This window comes from Lissotriton vulgaris, chromosome 11 (assembly GCF_964263255.1).
Source record: "Lissotriton vulgaris chromosome 11, aLisVul1.2, whole genome shotgun sequence".
Lineage (NCBI taxonomy): Eukaryota > Metazoa > Chordata > Amphibia > Caudata > Salamandridae > Lissotriton > Lissotriton vulgaris.
Window position 1 is genome coordinate 248,617,402 of NC_141699.1, and position 21,355 is coordinate 248,638,756.

Genomic DNA, 21,355 nt, shown 5'->3' on the forward strand with positions numbered 1-21,355 from the left:
AGTCTGGTATCAGGTTCCAATCCTTCTACACCTCTTTCGGGCTCTCCTTCGAGACCCCAGGGTGTTGGAGGGTTCCTCCGTACGGGATGGAGAATTACAAAGAACACTGGAAGATCCTACAACTTTGGCCCCACTGAGTCACTCCTCTCCTAGGCATGGGCTGACAGTACCACCAAATGGTATACCGCGTGGTCTCAATGGTTGGGCTGGTGTCACCAACGACTCCTGGATCAGGTGAAGGCAGATGTGGTGCATAGCTTGAATTTGTTGGCCTGCATGGCCACTGAGGACCTAGCTGATCGATCCATCAACACTCATGTCAGCAATATCGGACGGCAATTGGTGATCGTCCACTTGATGAGGTGGGGAAACTCATTAGGGGCCTTTGGTTATCCCTCCCACCAGAACCTCAGTATTTAACCCTATGGGATCTCAATAAGGTCCTTAACCTTTTCTCGTCTTAGCAGTCCAATAAGTACCTTTCAAGAAAGGAACTCTCATCCAAGTTGATCACCTTATTATGTCAGATTTCAGGTCGAAGGGTCTCCTACACCAGAGCACTAGGCATAACAGGTAGACTGTTTACCCTGGATGGGGTTACTTTTCAGGTCTCTTGTCGTACAAAATGTAACTCACAAATGGTTTCTTACCCTTTCTTTCCAGATTCCCCTCAATTGTGTAATGTGAGGTGTATTAAGAGTTATGAAGCAATGAGGGGGGATATCCGACCACACTGAGAAAGACAACTCCCCTCCGAAAACCATTCATGGTGGTCTCCTCACCTACTATTGCTAGATGGGTCAGATGAGCTATGCAACAGGCTGGCACGGATTTCTGGCGCTCACTTTGCTAGAGGAGTAATCTTCCAAAGCTTTTCCATTGGGGCTCAACTAGAGGATATATTAAATGCAGCATGCTGGTCTTTTCCGATTCTACTTTTGAGAGGGTCTACTTTAAACCAGTTGCTAGCATCACATCACTGATGGTGGTGAAGCTTTAAACCAGCATAATCCTTGCCTCCGGTCCCGACATAGAATGAAAAATGTCCTCGTCATCAGAACAGAAAGTTTTAATTCTATTAAGGACATGGAGGTGAGGATTCATCCACCCTATGTTATTATGAATACTCACACCAAAGCATAGGTGGATACTACTGTGCATTCCTTTTCTCTTTGGAAAATCAGAGGATTTAAAGGATAATTGTGTATTATGATGTTTGTCTTCGAAGCTTTGTATCAGTGATTCTGCTTGATAAGTGTGGAAGTTTATTTGTGCTTGTTCAATATTTTCTTCAGGTTCGGACAGTTCCAAACAGGAACGAAGGCTACTTCAGTCAATCTTGGTCGCAGGAAGAAAGAGGAGTCATCTGAGTTGAAAAACTAATAAAGTCCCCAATGTTATTGACTGGATGTAAACTTCATATTGAACTGATGACTTTTTCCCAGAGGCTTCTGAGAAACGAAGTCTTTGTTGTGGTTTTATGTGGCTGCTGTTTATTAGAGTAGAAGGTTCAGCATGATCCTGGTCTCCGTGTCCTTAATAGAATTGAAACTTTCAATAATAGCGAAGGAATTTTTCATTCTTTTCCCCTTAGCTCCACAAGAGGATTCTTACATTGATCCAATCGAGTTGGCCTCTATAGTTTGTGTAAAGTCTCTCATTAAAGACAAACACCTAAATGCAAATTTCTAGCCTGGTCTCTGATGAGATTAAAAAGTTACATCCTAGTGGAAACCAATTTAAAAGACGATAGAAAACATAAAAAAAATAATATGAGTGCAAAAACAACTAGAGGAGGAATACATATACTCTCTGCTAGCACCTAGTAAATCCAGGAAATTTTGGAGCAATGTCAACAACTTGGCAAGCACAACTACCAGCAAGGAGAATGCGGTCTCGGACGATGAATGGGCTGTTCATGTAGCAAAACTATACGTAGATCCTACTAAAACAGGGACACCATCAAGAATCTACTTGTTATTGCCCTAGAAGTCTTGGAAGAGAGCCCAATGGTAGTTACCGAAAAGGAGACATTAAGTATCTTAAAGAGCATCTGTAAAGATGGAGCCCCTGGCCCAGGCGTCTTACCTGGGAGCTTCTTCACGGAAGACCGGGCATTTTGTGCACGTTACATGAATAAACTGTTTAAGGAATGTATTTTACTACCTGCCATCCCGGATTCATGGAAAGACTCCAGCTTGAATCCAATACATAAAAAAGGAGCCAACACCTTGCCTGAAAATTACAGGTTAATAGCCCTAATAGACGTATATCGTAATGCCTTTGCGAAGATGCTTATAAACAAGTTGAAGGTCTGGATTAACAAGAATAATATCATATTATCAGAAGAGGTTCGGGTCTAAATCCTCTGCCATGGACAATGTGAGTGCTCTCTCCTACCTGGGGTCCAAGCCATTGAAACGCACCCCCACTTTACACCGGTTTTCGATTACAGTGCCATGTTTGATGGAATCCATCAAAACATCCTCTGTCAAAACTCGCAGAGTGGGGAATACAAGGGAAAGCCTGGCAGCTATCACAGCACTATGTACGGACACCTTGTTCCGGACTAAGCTAACTCAAAATTATGATAGAGCAGAAATATATACAAACAAAGGTCTAAAGGAGGTACACAGCATTGCTCCCACTTTGTTTAATGTAGACACAGCTGAACTAGGGTGGAGCTGCTGAAAGGGAACACCTTCCCACCCAAGTTAGGCAACATGAAACTACCTATCATACAGTATGTGAACAACCTTGTGCTACTGGATCAAACAGGATCGGGAGGAAGAGGGCTCTGGGTATACTCCACCTATTAAATACAAAGAATGCTTTACATGTAAATGCTGCAAAAAACTATTTCCTGGTCTTTGGCCAAAGGGCCAAGAAACATGAGCTGGAATGGTGATTGGGCCCTTTAAAGGTCAACATGACCTGCAAATGAAACTACCTTGGCGTTTGGTTGTCAGACACCGATGAATCCACCTTGCAGGCCAAGGAGAAAGCAGCCAAAGCCACGTATGCATTATCCAAATTATATCACAACTTACAAAGTAATTCGGCAGATGGGATTCGAAGAGTAGCACGGGAAAAAGTACTTCCGACTACAAGTATGGACATAGTGCTTTTCCTGACATGCTTACTAAGCTTTTAGAGCGCTGTTATACAATGGCATATGGAAAGGGGCGACCAATCGGTCCCCCCGAACGTATGGTGGAGTACCACGATCCCCCCGGGAAGCCATCTTGGGCGGGAGGCGGGTCTCGGCTGGTATGCCCGAAGCGGCGTAGCCGGGGCGCGCCTTTTTCCCGCCCTAGAGTGGGCTGGCCTAGACACCAACGCGGCCGGCCACGCCCTCGGAGGCAGGCGGGGGCGGGTTCACGCCCACCCTGAAGACGGTTAAAAGGAGCGGAAGCCAAGAAAGCATCCTCTTGTTCCTGTGCTCTGAAGCTGCACCTCCCCGCTGCACGTGAGCTCGAGACGGAACGAAGAGCAATTTTGAGCGTTGTAATCTCTCTTTTGTCTTATAGATATCCCGTCTGAGAATGCCCAAGAAGGTCGGAAAGCGGGTCGGTACCGAGGAGATGCTCCGCATACTTATGAAGGAGATAGCCGATCTGAAGAGAAAGGTGGAGGCTAAGGACGGGGAGGGAGGACCGAAACGGCCTTTACAAGGAACAATCCCCAGTGGAAAGAGCAAGAGGCCCAGAAGGGGAGCACTTGGGGGGGAGACCCCGGTTCCCGAAGCGCCACGAGAGGAGCCAACCCCGGCGCCAAAGGAGGGGAATCCAATCCCTGTGGTAATCACCCCTGCAAACAGGGAGGATATGCCCCCCCGAATTAGCGGCGCAATTGGCAGCGTGGTTGGGAAACGATAGCGAGGGCGCCACGGCTGACGACGCCCGGGCAGTGATGAGGCAACTGCGGGAATCTAGGGAGGCTGCGAAGACTCCATCTCTTGTTCCCCCGCAGGTCCCGGCGGTGGGGAGTACAGCGGGCCCGAGTTCGGCGACAAGCGGGGGGTCTACTTCAGGTAAGCGGCCATTGCCGATTGCGGGGGGGGACTCTGCACCTTCTCGAAAGGAGAAGATTGCCCAGCACGTCCCGCTAGAAGTCAAGGAATTGATTTGGGCGGATAAATATGTTAACATGTTTTCATTGCTTACCGACCATTACGAGATCGAGCATGTAAGGAGTCAAAAAGGAGCTCATGCATCCGAGTGTTTGGCGCGCAAAAATGGCCGCCTTTAAGGTGGACGAGACCATTGGTACTTGGGGCAGAGCATGGGGAATTTTTACTTCCATCATGGGGGAGCGCAGACCTGAGTTGTTGACCGAGTTACCCATTTATCAGTCACGTATTATGGAGTATTCTGTGGCATATGGGGGCAATCAATGGTTCTGCTATGATAATCTGTTTAGAAAAGCTAAAGAACACAACCCGTTGTTGTCTTGGGATTGTTACGACTCTGTGTCTTGGCAAAAAATGGAGAGTACAGGGATGTTGAAGGTACCATTAGTGGGGAGTAACGGGGGGGAATCATCCCGCCAAAACTCTGGGTCGCCCTTTCGGACGGGTACAGGTAACGAGTTCCACACGAAGCCGAATGGCAACACGGGTAAAAGGGGGATCTGTTGGAATTTTAACAGGGGCAAATGTACCAGGCCCCAGGGGTCATGCAAATTTAGACATGAGTGTGGGGGGTGCGGGCAGCCATCCCATCCTGAGTCCATGTGCAGAGCCAAAACGGGTGAGAACGGTGGTAAGGGAGGCGCCAAACAGGTCTAATATAGTCCGAGGGGCGCCTTTACCGACTCCGATTGATACCATGGCGATGATTCCTTGGCTCAGCGAATACCCAGATCATGCCTCCGCTGGGGTGTTACGGAACGGGTTTTCATATGGTTTCCGCATCCCAGTGGGGGATTTTCAGGGGGTACCGGACTGTAAGAATCAATTATCGGTCTTACAGCACACGGCAGTGGTGCAGGTGAAGATTAGGAAAGAGGTGGCTCGAGGTCGTGTCGCCGGTCCATTCGATTTGCCACCAGTTGCTAATTTTGTGTGTTCTCCTCTAGGGGTGGTTCCCAAGAAGGACCCGGGTGAGTTTCGGCTGATACATAATTTGTCAGCCCCACATGGTCTTTCCGTGAATGATGCGATAAACCCGGAAGTATGTTCGGTGCGGTACGCATCTTTCGATGAGGCCGTAGCCATGTTGAATCGCCTGGGGCCCGGGACGCTGATGGCCAAATCGGACATCGAGTCAGCGTTCCGGTTGCTCCCGGTACACCCAGACGATCAGCGTCTCCTTGGTTTTCAGTTTCAGGGTCGTTATTACATGGATAAATGTATGCCAATGGGATGCTCGATTTCATGTGCTTATTTTGAGAAATTCAGTTGTTTTCTGCAGTGGGTTTTCACAAGAAAGACAGGTTTTCAACATGTTATGCACTATCTCGATGACCTTTTGTTTCTGGGGGCAGCCGGGGATTCTGAGTGTGGACAGGCCTTACATGAATTTTGTGTCCTAATGAATCAATTCGGTGTGCCATTGGCGCCAGGTAAGACGGTGGGTCCCTCGACCTTGATTGAGTTTCTGGGGATCGAGCTCGACTCGGTGGAGGGTTGTTTTCGTTTACCTAAAGAAAAAGTGTTAAAATTCAGGTTATCCCTTGAGACATGTATTCGTGCAACGAAAGTGAACTTGCATCAATTGCAACAGGTGGTTGGTCAGTTGAATTTTGCCCTAAGAGTAATGCCGATGGCACGCCCCTTTTCCCGCTCGATTGCGCAGTCCATGGTCGGCTTGAGGGAAGGACATCACCGTACGAGACTCTCGGCAGAGGTTCGCCAGGACATGCGCATTTGGATTGCATTCCTGGCGGATTTCAATGGTCGAATTGTCTGGAATAAACCGGCAGTGTCTTCCGAGGAGCTGGGGCTGTGGACAGACTCGGCGGGGAGTGTGGGTTTCGGCGCCATATTGGGTACACAATGGTCGGCTCAAAGATGGCCGTCATGGTGGCATGAGTGCGGGTTGACGAGTAACATTGCTTTTCTCGAACTATTCCCTATTCTGGTAGCATTGAAAACATGGCCAGAAGGGTTTAGGGATCACTCTGTGGTGTTCTGGTCAGATAACATGACCGTGGTTGAGTGTATCAATAGCCAGGCAGCACGTTGCAAATTGATTCTGAGGCTGCTCAAAGAAATTGTGTTGCTGTGCATGCAACTGAATGTACTGTTTAGGGCGCGACACGTGCCGGGGGTAATGAACCAAGCGGCTGATGCGCTTTCTCGTTTCCGTATGCAGGCCTTCTGGGGTTTTCTGCCCACAGCGGACCCGGTGGCGGCACCCTTTCCCGAAGCTCTCTGGTCTCTCGGTGCCCCGAACTACAAAACCTCGTGGGAGAGAGTTTAGCACCCCGGACGAGGAAGGCATATGAAGGGGCGTTCCGTTCCTATTGGGCCTTTTTGGGTATTGCCGGGAGGGAGCTTTGGGGTCTGGAAGAATGTGTAGTGAGATTCCTGCTCTCTTTACGTCACGCAGGCAAGTCAGTAGCTACGGCCCAGAGACATCGGGCCGCCATTTCCTTCATGGCAAGGGCTCATGGGATCCAGGACCCGACAGCGTCTTTCGTTGTGCAAAAAGCGCTACGTGGGTGGCAACGCCTTGAGGGTCGCAGAGTAGACGATAGGCACCCGATAGGTCTGGATAGGTTGGCCCAGTTATTATCCGTGCTACCGGTAACATGTTCATCCCAGTACGAAGCAATGTTGTTCCGAGCCGCATTTGCATTAGCATTCCATGGGGCTATGCGGGTAAGCGAATTAGTGGCAAGGAACAAGCGGGATACGATGGGGGGACTGTGCCGGGAACACATTCAGGTCAGGGAGAAGGCAATGACGGTCTCGTTTGTCAGGTCCAAATCCGATCAGGATGCGATCGGGGACTGCGTAATCATCCAGAGGATCCCCGGGTCTGCCATGTGCCCTGTGGGGTGCGTAGAGGAATATTTAGCACAGAGGGTGGCAGCATGGGGGGGGGACCTTGTTAAGACACGCTGACGCCACCCCACTGACGAGGTTTCAGTTTCAGCGGGTGCTTGCGATGTCGATTTCTGCCGCGGGCTTGAACCCCGGCGACTTTGGGACCCATTCCTTTCGGATAGGGGCTGCCACAGAAGCTGCAGCCAGGGGTCTGAACGTTGAACAAGTAAAACGTGTGGGGCGTTGGTCCTCGAACTGTTATAAGAGGTATGTGCGGTTGCACATGTTGTGAAGCTGTTATGATGTACTCACGCTTCTTGTTTTTGTTTGGTTTTCAGTTGCGCAAGCCTACGAGGCGGGGCGGACTGTCCAGTCGACCCGACACCAGGGGGCCAGCGGTCAGACATTGCCGGCTGTGAAAAAGGAGGTGTGGGTCGTGGGCCACTCATACGTGAGGCGTGCCGCGGACGTATTCAAAGCAGGTGACCTGATTCACGTGGCTGGGGAATACGGGTACAGTGTGTCCTTCTACGGAAGGGGCGGGCTCTGTGTTGACCAGTTTCGCTCATTTTTCGAGGGTTTGTTAGGGCGGACAAGGTCACCGCCGTCTGTAGTCATAGTACATCTTGGGGGCAATGATTTGGTGGCCACTGGTAGACGACTTCTTCTTGAGGCGATGCTTTCCACGGTAAGTTGGTTGGCGAGAAGAGTTCCAGGGTGCACAATTGCATGGTCCCATATGATCCCACGGAAAGTGTGGCGGGGGGCTATTTCTGTTTCTGCGCTGAATCATTCAGTAAGGAAAATTAATAATAAAATGAGTAGATTGTTTCGTTCAAGTACACTGCATTCTGTTTCGCATGGTTGTATTAAAGGGGACAGTATGTATCTGGGGGACGGGGTTCATTTGTCCCGGGTGGGGAACGAATTACTCATAGGAGACTTCATAGCATGGTTAAGGAGTTTACAGCATGACCTTTAGGTAGGAGTGTTGTGGGGGGTCCGGATAGCCGGTCAACTATCCGGCCTGTGGCGGTAAGGTCATGATCGGTGAGCAGTAATTGGAAGATCCCTATGAGGGGGCGTCACCCATTACGGATGGGAGCGCGCGGGGGAGGTGGCCAATTGGCCCCTCAACGGGGAGGCGGTCCTGTCTAAGGAGAGGCCGCCGGAAGGAAAGGAAAGGTGGTCAAGGCCCCTCCTGGGTAATTTCCCGGGGCCAGGACATCTGCGACGGCAGATGGGTAAGTTGTGTGGGGTGCGGGAGGGGGTTTACGCTACCTTTTAGACACCTCACACGAGCCCTCGAACGACCGTTAAATGGCGTCGAGTTTATTGGGGCCCCCGTCAAGTACAAAGGGAAATTGGTAGATGCACTTGAGGTACGTCCCGGTGCGGTCGCCCCTCTCACAAGTGAGGGGGGTATTTCTGGTTTAGGGATCTGACACCGGTTACGACCTTGCCGTTGGCCCTTAACGTTAGGATGTACAATTTCAAGTCAAATGTTTGTAGGATGTTAGATCGGCTAGGAGAACCTTTGTATTAGAGATCTGTTAAGGTTAGCCAAACATCGTAATGTGGAAATGAAATTGTACATTATATGAAACTGTTATTTTAATGTTTTCTTTTGTTTCATATTTTAATAAATACGGCCGGGAAGGGTGACTCCCTTCCCGCCTTCCAAAAGTTCAAGAACTGTTTCCGGTTTCCCAATTCTTGGGGATTGTGTTGAGAGGGGGTGGCGGGTATCTCGGCCATATGGAAAGGGGCGACCAATCGGTCCCCCCGAACGTATGGTGGAGTACCACGATCCCCCCGGGAAGCCATCTTGGGCGGGAGGCGGGTCTCGGCTGGTATGCCCGAAGCGGCGTAGCCGGGGCGCGCCTTTTTCCCGCCCTAGAGTGGGCTGGCCTAGACACCAACGCGGCCGGCCACGCCCTCGGAGGCAGGCGGGGGCGGGTTCACGCCCACCCTGAAGACGGTTAAAAGGAGCGGAAGCCAAGAAAGCATCCTCTTGTTCCTGTGCTCTGAAGCTGCACCTCCCCGCTGCACGTGAGCTCGAGACGGAACGAAGAGCAATTTTGACCCACCCACCAGCCCCTGAGGACAGCAATTCGGGGGAAATACAGTTGATATAGTATCTTTGGTTTTATCTGTTTTCTTACAGGTTGTGATGATCGTCGTGAAATTTCTTAACGATGCAATAAAGATTGGTTATTTTCAGTATATTTTGCAAATAAAGTAATTTTGAACAAGGATTGATCAGCATTTTCGACTAATAATAAATGTTGTTTTGCTTTGTAAATCTTAGTAAATTAGGTAGAACTGTCGTATTTATTTTGGTCGGGCGGTAAGGTCATGATCGGTGAGCAGTAATTGGAAGATCCCTATGAGGGGGCGTCACCCATTACGGATGGGAGCGCGCGGGGGAGGTGGCCAATTGGCCCTTCAACGGGGAGGCGGTCCTGTCTAAGGAGAGGCCGCCGGAAGGAAAGGAAAGGTGGTCAAGGCCCCTTCCTGGATAGGAGGGGCTACGGCCCCTCCTGGGTAATTTCCCGGGGCCAGGACATCTGCGACGGCAGATGGGTAAGTTGTGTGGGGTGCGGGAGGGGGTTTACGCTACCTTTTAGACACCTCACACGAGCCCTCGAACGACCGTTAAATGGCGTCGAGTTTATTGGGCCCCCGTCAAGTACAAAGGGAAATTGGTAGATGCACTTGAGGTACGTCCCGGTGCGGTCGCCCCTCTCACAAGTGAGGGGGGTATTTCTGGTTTAGGGATCTGACACCGGTTACGACCTTGCCGTTGGCCCTTAACGTTAGGATGTACAATTTCAAGTCAAATGTTTGTAGGATGTTAGATCGGCTAGGAGAACCTTTGTATTAGAGATCTGTTAAGGTTAGCCAAACATCGTAATGTGGAAATGAAATTGTACATTATATGAAACTGTTATTTTAATGTTTTCTTTTGTTTCATATTTTAATAAATACGGCCGGGAAGGGTGACTCCCTTCCCGCCTTCCAAAAGTTCAAGAACTGTTTCCGGTTTCCCAATTCTTGGGGATTGTGTTGAGAGGGGGTGGCGGGTATCTCGGCCATATAGGAAAATATAAAAGATTCTGCAAACAACTCAGCGCACACTGATCCGCCTAGAGTTTGGCCTCATGAAAATGGACATTGAATGCAATAAGGGTTTTGATCAAGTATCACCATTGCGTGGCCAGGGCGGATCCAGGCTCAAGGAGAGGTGCCTTGTGTGTGATATTTCAGGGTAAAAAGAGTAGCTGGTCAAGGTACCAAGGTAGTGCTGGAGGTCAAGTTTAATAAACCTCTGAGTGTACAACAGACCCCACTCATAACAGCAAGGCACTTAAAGAGGACCCTAAAAGAGCAGGACAAGTGCATATCAATGGAACGGGACATAAATCAAATCAGAAACATTTCGGGAGAAGAGGGACCCGATACATCGCATGAATCCACCTGTTGTCAGCCACATTTGAAAGCAGTCTTGGAAAGACAAGGTTTAAAGAACATCCTGCTGGCCAGGCTCTTAAAGCCCATACAGGAATATAGGACCCACGCAAAGAACACTCCTGAAGGTCATGGGCACTGCGGCTGTGCCAATACCCCTCGGAATCGGCAGTACACATTGTATGTTGTTCCCCAGCACAGCTGCTCCCGAGAAGAGTCTGTTCAAGAGCAATTTTTCTGCAAAATGGTATAAGAACACGCAAAGAGGCCTTGACATATTCTACATCAGTTTTTTACTATTGCTGGAAGACTTTTACGATGCCCGCCCACCCTCAGGAACCGCCTGAATGGACTGTCTCAAGTATAAACTCAAGAATGACGTTGATTGATATGGCATGATAAGCAGGCACTTTGAAATAAATGATAGTCTATAAACAGAGCCGAACCTGAACTATGTCTTTTACATGCTAGGTTTGCTCACAAAACCTTTAAATTAGCATGTGGCACTTTAACGATCAAGCATCTTCGTCCTTCAAGCGGATGCCCGAAGGTGGGCTCCGCTCGGACTCAACTGATTAGTTTGGTCATTGTGGCACCTTGCACTTTGACTGTTATTGAATGTTTATAAAGCACTCTTGCACCAGCACGTGGCACTTCCATGCTTACAAATTGATCTTGTACCGGCACTTAGCACCTTAGCGAATGGTCCTCTAACTTGGTTATTTCCACCTCGTAAACATAAGCTGTATACAGGACATCCTAGCGGCACTGCACTATGCACTTTGAGATAAATCCTTGCTTACAATTGTTCTATCTGCATGCATCATTTCAGCGAGTTGCACAATGTCAACTCTAGCTGTTTCTTAAAATGTTGGTGTGGTATATTAAGGTCAGGATTAGGACTCATGCAGTTGGTCTTGCGACTCAGAAAGTAGACTTGGCCATGCTAAGTTCTGAGCTATTTGTAAAGCTCTGACCATTTGGCTCTTTGCACTCTGAACATTATGAGTTCTTCTTAAATCATACATTATATGTCTACTCCCACTGAGTTTCTGATTTTGTTGTTATGTTTAATTTTATAACTTGCTGACAAACGAACCAATGCCCACTGCACTATAAAAGAAATACTTGCCTACAATTGTTATTGGATCTGCATGCGACATTTAAGTGAGCTTGCACTCTTGCCACTAATGTTGTAATTATATTGGAAATGCCACCTCCTGCTGTTCCTTAAAATTATAGTACGATATATTAAGCAGTGCAATTCCTGCAGTTGACATTGAGACTCGGGATGTAGGGCTTAGTTATGCCAAGTTTGGAATCATTCGAAAAGTTTTGACCGTTTGGAACTCTTCATATTTGACATTATGCATGCTTCCAATATAATTCCAGAAACTTTTACGTCCTGTGGTTTTAATCTTGTGATGACCTGTTGTATAATTTGCCGACCAAAAGACCCATGCCCTATATATTGCCGGTTTATAAAAGAATGTTGGGGTCCGAATGTTATATTGGTGTATTTCATTCCAAAAGGGTTTATAACCAAATTCCAAAAATTCTTTATTTCGGCCATATAGACCATAAAAGATGCAATGCAAACATTACAGACATTAAAATACATAATTTTAAAATACATTTAAATAGAGTCCGCTCTCCCAGCGAGGAGTGATTTATAATTGCATTAGAAAGTTCAGGGGGCTTCAGAGGATTTTTTCTTTCTGATCAACCATATGGCCATAAGAAATTTGGAAACAGCGAACACAATGTGGCCCAGGGTGCTGGTTTTCAAAATCCTGTATGCCTGTGCATACTCTCTAAACCCCAGGTTCTTACATAGCGGCGCTATCCAGTATTTTCTGGGCCTTTGGTATGCAGGGCACACAAACAAGATGTGGGGGTCATCTTCCACATGGTTGTTGCAGCAGGGACATGTTTTATCGCCCCCATTTGTCCACTTGCAGGTGTATGAGTTAATGGGGAGTGTGCCAAGCCTCCATTGAACATACAGTTTCCTCGCCAGGATGGGAAAGAAAATCCATAAAAGGTTCAAAAGCATAAGAATTTTTGGATTCTAAAAATCGCAAGGTTAGGGTGCCGCTATTTTGAGCGTCCATCAAGTGAGCAAGGGACAGGGCTTTGTAGATTTGTGCCAGGGCTTTGCGCGAGATTGTTTGACAGCCTTGCGCGGGGTCCTCCAACAGGTCGCGGAGATTGATGGCAGACAGTTCATTTTCCACAAAGGTGAGCCAGGGGATTTTGCCACTGCAGTTTAAACTCATGACATGGGTGAGATCCTCCCTATAATGATGAAGTTCGTCCGTAGACCAGAGCCTGTGCCAGAACTTCACTGGCTTTGACACAAGCTCCTCTGCAATAGGGGGGAGCCCCATGTCCATTCTCAGAGGCTGAAGTGGCGTGGCACGTGGAAGGGCTAGAAGGCGCCTTAGAAAACTATTTTCAACTGTTGATAAGTCCTTCACCGCTTTGTACCCCCATAGCTCACTGCCATACATGGCCGCAGCCTTGGCCTGGGTCTTGTAAGTTTCAAGGGCCGGGCTTATGGGCTTGAAGGAAGAAGTATTAGCCACTTTCAGGATTGCACCTGACAGTTGGGATAATTTGGCCCTAGATCGTACTATCTGGCGGTCCCATGATAAATTTTCCTGCAGTGTTACCCCCAGATATATGAAGGTGGAGACCCTCTCAAGGCTGGCGGTCCCCAGGGTGGGATGGGGCCTAGTTTTGGTTGGTGGGTTGAAGATCATGAACTTGGTCTTTTCTGTGTTCACCTCCAACCCATGCTGATGACAGAAAAGACCAAATCCATCCAGGATCCTCTGGATCCCCATGGGGGATTTTGAAAGGAGGAGGGTGTCATCGGCAAACATGATTGCCGGTACCTTTCTACCTGCCAAATAGGGGGCGTCGTTGTCCTTGACGTTTTCCAGGTGTGAGATGACGTTATTGATGAATAAGCAAAACAGGGTCGGTGCCAAGACACAACCCTGCCTCACATCTCGACGGACAGGAAACATGGATGAAAGTTTGCCATCTCTCCCACACCTGACTTGTGCATACTTGTTCTCATGCAGCCTGGCTAAGATGTTAAGTAGCTGGGGGGGAATTCCTAACTTTTCCAGCACCTCCCACAGTTTCCTGCGCGGGACTAGGTCAAAGGCTGACCTCAGATCCACGAAGACCATGTACAATCTCCCCCCCTCGATCCTCACCGTCTTCCAGTAGAGGAGAACGAGGCGGAAGATCTGGTCCATGGTCGACGTGTTTTTCCTGAAGCCAGCCTGCAGGGGACTCATGATGTCATTTTCCTCCACCCAGTCTAATAGATGGTTCAGAATGAGGCGCGCAAAAAGCTTTTGGGGAACATCTATCAGGCTAATAGGCCTATAGTTTGCCGGACTCAAAGGGGACCCTTTCTTGTAAATCGGAACTATTTCAGCCCCTAGCCAAGAGGAAGGGACCGCCATACCTCCCAATATAGCATTAAAGAGAACAAGAAAGTACGGGCCCCAGATGTCAGGGTGGTATCTGAACAGATCACCGGGTAGCTTATCCAACCCCGGTGCCTTCCCCAGCGCTAGGCGCTCCAGTGCTAACTTCACCTCCCCCAAGGAAAATTCCAGGGCCACATCTGAAGGGCAGGGGGACTCCACCACCATCCCTTCAGGCCAGAGAGTGGTTTCTTGATATAGTGTCCCAAAGTGAGCCTCCCAAATAGAGGGGGCAATATTGGGTTCTACTGCGGATAACAGATCCCCTGTCCCATTATTTACCAGAGCCCAAAATTTTCTAGAGTCTTTGGATTTGAGGGCTTCAGTCAGTTCATGCCAGTGGTTCCAATCCCACTCTGCCCTTGCGTTGGCCAGTGCTAACTTGTACCCCCTCCTAAGGGCTGCAACCTTCACCTTATCGCTACCCTCTTTAATTGCGGAAAGTAGCTCAGACTTAGTTTTCCTACAGGTGGAGGTGTACCAAGTCGGAGCGCGAGTCTTTTTCCTTCTGGTGGGCAGCGCCGGATTGAAGACATCTGCAAGGTCCCTCACTAAGGCCTGGTGAATGCCAAATAGTCTTTCATTGTAGTCAGAGGGTCTTGGTTGATTGATGAGAGCATCCACCTCCTGGAACCTGGGGAGTGCTATGCCATAGAGGTTATTTATAGCTTCTTCTTTGTCAACTAGCTTCCCCCATTTCACCCGGCGCCTACTTGTAGTGAGTAGTATGTCTCCCTGGTCGACTCCAGAATCGGTAGTTGGCAGCCCTACAGCAGGGGCAGGGTGCTGGATCTCCAACAGAAGGGAATTGTGGTCACTGTCTGTCCTCGGGATCACTCTAAAATCTTGAACTTTGGGCCACAGGGAAATATCTATAAATATATAGTCCAACCTTGACTCATGGCCCTTTTTGTTAAAAGTGCACACCGAAGGAGTGTCAGAAGGGGTGCGTCCGTTACACGCCCTCAGTGCAAAGTTCAGAGTGAGAGAGGTAAGTTGTACTGCCAACGGAGACCAAGCTTTGGGGTGAGGTGAGGTGGAAGGTGGAACTCCCCAGTGGTCATCCTCGGCAGTGAAGGCACCCTCCATTAGACCTTCCAGGGGTTCAAAATGGCAGTTGAAATCTCCTCCCATCACTATTTTCAGGTCACCTGGCAGTTGCCCTAGAAAAGATGAAAGATCAACTAGGGTTGGGGATTCCTTGCCCACAGCGACTGGTCGTGAGTAGACGTTAACAATAGCCTATGTACTTTTACCAGGCCATCTGAGGAGCACACACTGAATGTCCTGTGAGAGTGTGTCCATCCTTTCCACTTGACACCCAATGTGGCTCGCCACCCAGATTGCTAAACCGCCCGAGGGTCTCCCCCTCCCATTCGACTTTGCCGGGATTTCAAAAATGTCATATCCCCTCCTAAGCTGTGGTGCCCTAGCCCATGTCTCCTGGAAGAGGAGGATGTCACTTTTACTAACCAGAGTTTCCCACTCCGGGGTGCCCACCTTACTTGAGATGCCAGCTACATTCCAGGAAAGGATAGTCAGGCCTGGACCTTGGGATTGTGGACCTGCTTCACTTAGTGCAGGCGGGATGTCATGTGCAGAATTACCCAGGTCACCCAAACCAGTAGTAATGGGCGACGGGGTGGGTAATTCAACAAGCTCCACCAATTACGTTGTAAGAGCAGTTGGTGTGCTTGGAGGATCCTCATCTAAAACTTGGATGCTTCCCAGGGCGGTCCCCCCCTCATTTACAGGGGCCAGGGACCTTTTTTCAATTACGGGAACAGATGTGCCTTCCCCCCCCCCCCGAGTGTAGACCCATAGGCAGAAATTACTAGGTGTTGTGGTGAGTCTCCCCTTTTTGGTCAATCTACTTGGTCCAGGCAGGAGAATCTATTCTGATGGACAGAATTGCCATGGGCGGGCAGTGTGTTGTACTTGGGTCTGTACCGTGAACCATCTACGGCGAAGCCCACTCTGGTCCAACTCTGTTCCCTCCCCACTACTAGATTGGAAACATTTGGGTAGAAGTATGAGAGGGACACTATTTTCTATGTTGGAATTATCCGGCCTTACCAGCCAGTTACAAATGTAAGGGGCAACCAGTGGGCTTTTAAAACTAATTATGATACAGTCCCCTACCCTGTTTTTGGGGGTGACTCCGATCCATGGGATCCTTCTAACCATCAACACATCACCTTTGATATTGGAAGGGAGGGGCCTGTTAATGCTAAGCCAGCTAATTACCTTATTACGGAGTGAGTCCTGTGGCTCTCTGGTGTCGCCAGTGAGCTCAGGAACTCCCACCATAATCGCTGTGTAGGGCACAGCCTCAGGGGGCAGATTGACCGCCCTGCGCCTAGTGTTGGGGCTAATGGGGCGACCAGTATGTTCATTGTTAACTCGCCCCCCACTCGTTGGAAGGGGTAGTGTCGGTTGCTTAGATCTTCTAGGTGCAGGGACAGGGGGCCTAGACGTTTGTGAAGAGGGCAGTGGGGGAGCATGACTGCCTGTAACACTGTGTTGTGCCCCAGTCGGGCCTGTATGCTTGTTCCAGCAGTAGATGGTCTATTCCCTACAGATTTCCGGGGAGCCGTCTGTGCACTTGGACCCAACCCCCTGCTAGGACTATTTCTGTTATGTGCATTTTCTATAGCCCTGAGTCTAGCAGCTATGGAGTCCAGTTTTGCAGACAGGGGCTCCAACAGGCTCCTAAGAATGTCCCTAAATGAGCCAATTAGAGCCTCTGCCGTATTAGGAGGATTTCCACCAAATATCAACGGCCCAGAACACCCAGGTACCACTGTGGCTAATGGTGAGTCTGGTTGATCAGACCCAATTCCCGGGGAAGTAACCACAGGAGAAGCCGAAATGTCTGAGCTAACATCTAATGTTGGGTTGGTTTTATCCACTTTGGCCCTTTTTGCCCCTCTAAGCTTCCTTGTCCTTTTCCTTTTCGGAGGATGGTCCACTCTACTGCCTACGGGATCTGTTGGCGCTGCAACTTGCCCTTCATTCTGCGCCTTAGTCATTTCCGCACAGTTCATATACGGAGTGGTCTCCACCACCCCTGAGGGGCGCAAAGGCTCACTATCCCTCAGTAGATTAGACGGGGTCCTAAGTTGTTGGAGGACTGACTCGATTGTCTGATCAATGCTATCCATGAGAGATAGATGGGTGGCGTCAAGGGGTATTGGAGTACTAACATCGATGGAAGAAGAGTCCGAGGGGTCCACTGACACTGACGCATTTTCTAAGTTCACCTCAAGGAGAGTGTCTGATACTGTGTGACCTTTGCTAGCCGCAGCACTGGCCTTCGGAAAGAATTTTTCCAGTGTGCTAGAGCACTGTTGGGCAGCCTTGCTCCTGGATACTCTAGTAGCCATGGCGAGAGGAACAGTCAGAACCGCAGGCTGATGGAGTAAGGAGAAGAGCCTTGGGACAGGGACAACGTTAGAGGGGGGGCCCGGTCCGGTCTCTGCCGGCCTCAAACGGCCTAAAACGGCCCGCTCTTTGCCCGGTCTTAGCCCCGGCTACGTCCTGCGTGCGTCCCGCGTTGCGGGAGGCGTGCAATGATTTAATGCTCCCAAGGAATGGTCGTTTGCCGAGGGGGCGGGGCGGGAAGAGGACCAGGTGCGGCCTGTCAGGTGTTGCTTGGCCCCCTGGTCCTCGCAGTCCCGCGTCTCACCCGGTGGTTCCTTTGGCGGCGCTGGTCCCCGTCTGGCAGCAAGAAATCCCAGCTCTCACTCCGAGGTAGGGAAAGGGCGAACAGCAGACAATCAACGTCCCAAGCCTCAAGCGGCACCCGCAGGACCGGGTCCGCGAGGCACTTTCAATGCCGAGGGGGCGGGGCGGGAAGAGGACCAGGTGCGGCCTGTCAGGTGTTGCTTGGCCCCCTGGTCCTCGCAGTCCCGCGTCTCACCCGGTGGTTCCTTTGGCGGCGCTGGTCCCCGTCTGGCAGCAAGAAATCCCAGCTCTCACTCCGAGGTAGGGAAAGGGCGAACAGCAGACAATCAACGTCCCAAGCCTCAAGCGGCACCCGCAGGACCGGGTCCGCGAGGCACTTTCAATGCCGAGGGGGCGGGGCGGGAAGAGGACCAGGTGCGGCCTGTCAGGTGTTGCTTGGCCCCCTGGTCCTCGCAGTCCCGCGTCTCACCCGGTGGTTCCTTTGGCGGCGCTGGTCCCCGTCTGGCAGCAAGAAATCCCAGCTCTCACTCCGAGGTAGGGAAAGGGCGAACAGCAGACAGTCAACGTCCCAAGCCTCAAGCGGCACCCGCAGGACCGGGTCCGCGAGGCACTTTCAATGCCGAGGGGGCGGGGCGGGAAGAGGACCAGGTGCGGCCTGTCAGGTGTTGCTTGGCCCCCTGGTCCTCGCAGTCCCGCGTCTCACCCGGTGGTTCCTTTGGCGGCGCTGGTCCCCGTCTGGCAGCAAGAAATCCCAGCTCTCACTCCGAGGTAGGGAAAGGGCGAACAGCAGACAATCAACGTCCCAAGCCTCAAGCGGCACCCCAAAAGGGTTTATAACGATTTTAAGTAGTCACGCAATAAAGCACTACTGACTGGTACACAGAACCTTCCATAGCTCTGGACCTACCTACATCCTAGTCTTCGTCCTGAAGACTGTGGTCCACTTTCTGGTCCTGTACAGGTGAATTCGGTCTTAGTGGGTTTCTCTTACTCCACTGAAGGCAATTTTATATGCAGTCACTAGACTTGTGTTTCCGACCCACAAGTTTATTCAAATGCCCCCACCCCCTTCAAAAACATTTGCTATGTTTGAATTTATGTTCATGGTAAAAACTGTTATGTCTTGGCTACAAATACCTTCAGTTGCACATCCCTTAATGCTGTCTCAGTAAGCTTAAAATCTCTTTAGGGTGGCAAAGGGCTCTGCATACCCCTCGTAGTCAATGTGTGCTCTGAATGGAGGTGCCCAAATGGAATCTCCATGAGATGATGGTGCAGCCCTTTACCATAGATGACCCTGCCTTGTGGAGCTTAAAGGGAAGCTAAAAAAAACTATTATTTATCTCAATGCAATGTGCAATGGGGAGGTGCATGCAAAGGCAATGCGCTTCCTGTTGGTGCTTTGTTTGATTGAGCTCAATTACACTGTTGTATACCATGTGTGTTTCTACTAAATCACTCCAAGCTTTGAGGTATGTCTGCTGTCGACAAATAGATGCTGAAGTAAAAGCAAAAAATTAAACAGTTGTGTACACCTGCTTAACATTCCTTCTGAAAAAAGCTGACCTCCAAAAAATCTTACCACAGCAATTTCAAATAAAGTGAAACGTGCACTTCACTGCCTGAAGTTGGGGGAACATTATGTCAAGGTGGACCAGAGAAGGCTTTTCATAACTGCATGCAACACATTATAAATGGAGTTCACAGTCAAACAAAGATTCAGGATTTCATTGCTTAAACATTCACAGAAAAGAGAATTTCTCACCATGGTTCACAAAACCTTTTGAAAGTGCCCAGAGGCGCCCCCAAGGTTGAGGAACAAGTTCCTCAGTTTCAGGATCTTCGGGAATTGAGGCGAGATCATGAGCAGCAACTGTATCCAAAGAACTCAGTGTCCCAGAACCAGAGGACGAAGACTGGCTAGAAGAGCGGGGCCCACTGGAAGAACTAGAGCCACTCTGCGACTGCTGCGACTCAGCCGGCTCCATCGACATTATCAAACTAGAGCCAAAATAAAAGACATCATTTCACACTGTACAGGGTTTCCAAAGAAAAACACATTCTAGAAAGACTATATGTAGGCTCAATGCTAACATTTGACCATATTTTCAAACAAGTATGCAAGAATGATCCCATTTTAAAATTACGTTGGAAGAATTGATCAAACATTCAAAATCAATGTACTATCATAGGGACTGAGAGGACTTACATTTTTTGTTGAGCTATTTGCAAAGACAAAGCCAGACACTAAGGCCCCTAGTTAAGTGGCCTGAAAAAAGTGTCTGTGCTTTCCCACTCTAAAAGGAACCAATCTCCATGGTAACAATAATTCCAGGGTGGTGAAAATGCAGCCCCTTGCGAGCTAAACCATGAGGATTCTCTAAGAAAAACACTAGTAATTCAGTGTCGGACTATGCATTGGTTCATCCTTTTAGTGGGGACTTTCACCCACAGATTTCGGCTGCTTTTAGCAGTGCTCCTGTTGATCCCATAATTCATCTGCAGTTACCAACCTCATAAAAATATGGTCGCCATTCTTAAGGCGGGCCAAGACAGCCTGTGGTGTAATCAAAGACAAGGAAACTCCACAGTAAATAGGCTATGCATTATTATTCCAAGTCATATTGGCAAATAGCACAAAAGGGAACCCCAGAAATGTGCCAGCATGTCCCAATGCTTTGCTTAAACTTCCACTCCACGTAAATCATTATGCAAACATTTGTCTTAAACATAATTTGTGATATTTGCCAGATACGGAGGTCAGTGGAGAAACGTCGTAAGCCAAAAAAGGCATTTCAAAAAATACAAAAGTGTCCTTGAACTGGAGCATCGCCCAAGGTAGCACGGCGAAGGGATCAGAAGATTACAAATATGTAAATTAACTGAACAGTGCAGGAGTCCATGAGATGCAAGTTTGCTTCAGTGGAGTAACACTCAACATTCACACAACATGCTGCCATTGTCAGATTGTCAGAGCACTTTGCAACAAAAGATTATAAAAGACAAGCCATTTACATACACTTCTATTCAGGGAGGCTCTGGGTTCACCTTAGTCTGCACTATGCGACTGATTCTCCGATCTGCTAAATAGTTGTTTTGTCCTTCGGTCATGAGCGCCTTGAGACCTGCCGGTGAGTTGGCGCTATATAAACCGAAGCTAACAATAACAATAACATAGCAAAGAAAATAGTTAACCCCTTAAGTGCTGCCTCAGTGCATTGGCCGACGGCAGCACTACCTCCCCAGTGCTGCGCACGACCATTGGACGTCCATTCAGCACTAGTTCCAATGGACAGCGCAGCACTGGGGAGGAATGTTTAATAGCATCTATGAGGTTATGCGATGATTAACATATTGGAGGTGAACATATACTGAAGGCAAAATTGGTAGGTCAATGTAGAGAGCTCCAGAAGAGGAAAATAGTATGAACAACATAAGGGTGGATTTTGGCTTGTCTGTGGTCTGACAATCTGCAAATAAAAAGCAAAGGCTTTAAAAGGATAAGGTTTTTCCTTATGAAACCATGGATCTTCTACTGTAGTTATTCTTTGTTCAAAAGGTTGAATTGAATATAGAAATACATGCATTATGGAAAACGTATTTGCATACATTAATGCACACCACAGTAAGGGTTAGGCAATGAGTTCAGAGGATGTATTCGGATTCTAAAGGAACTGGATAAAGAATCTAAGCA

The 21,355-nt window shown here is 49.0% G+C and overlaps 1 protein-coding gene across 10 annotated transcripts in view; it reads right to left on the reverse strand.

The window, feature by feature from the left end:
- The window catches only part of CHEK2 (checkpoint kinase 2), a 322,684-nt gene that overhangs the window by 268,979 nt on the left and 32,350 nt on the right, over positions 1–21,355 (reverse strand). For 9 of the 10 annotated variants that reach the window (XM_086943157.1, XM_086943155.1, XM_086943159.1 and 6 more), the window contains exon 4: positions 19,427–19,662. In XM_086943157.1, coding sequence (XP_086799283.1) covers positions 19,427–19,655 — 229 coding nt within the window. In that variant the 5' untranslated portion in view covers positions 19,656–19,662. Of the gene's footprint in view, positions 1–19,426; positions 19,663–21,355 lie in introns of those variants that run through there. The other variant, XM_086943160.1, reaches the window with a different exon arrangement.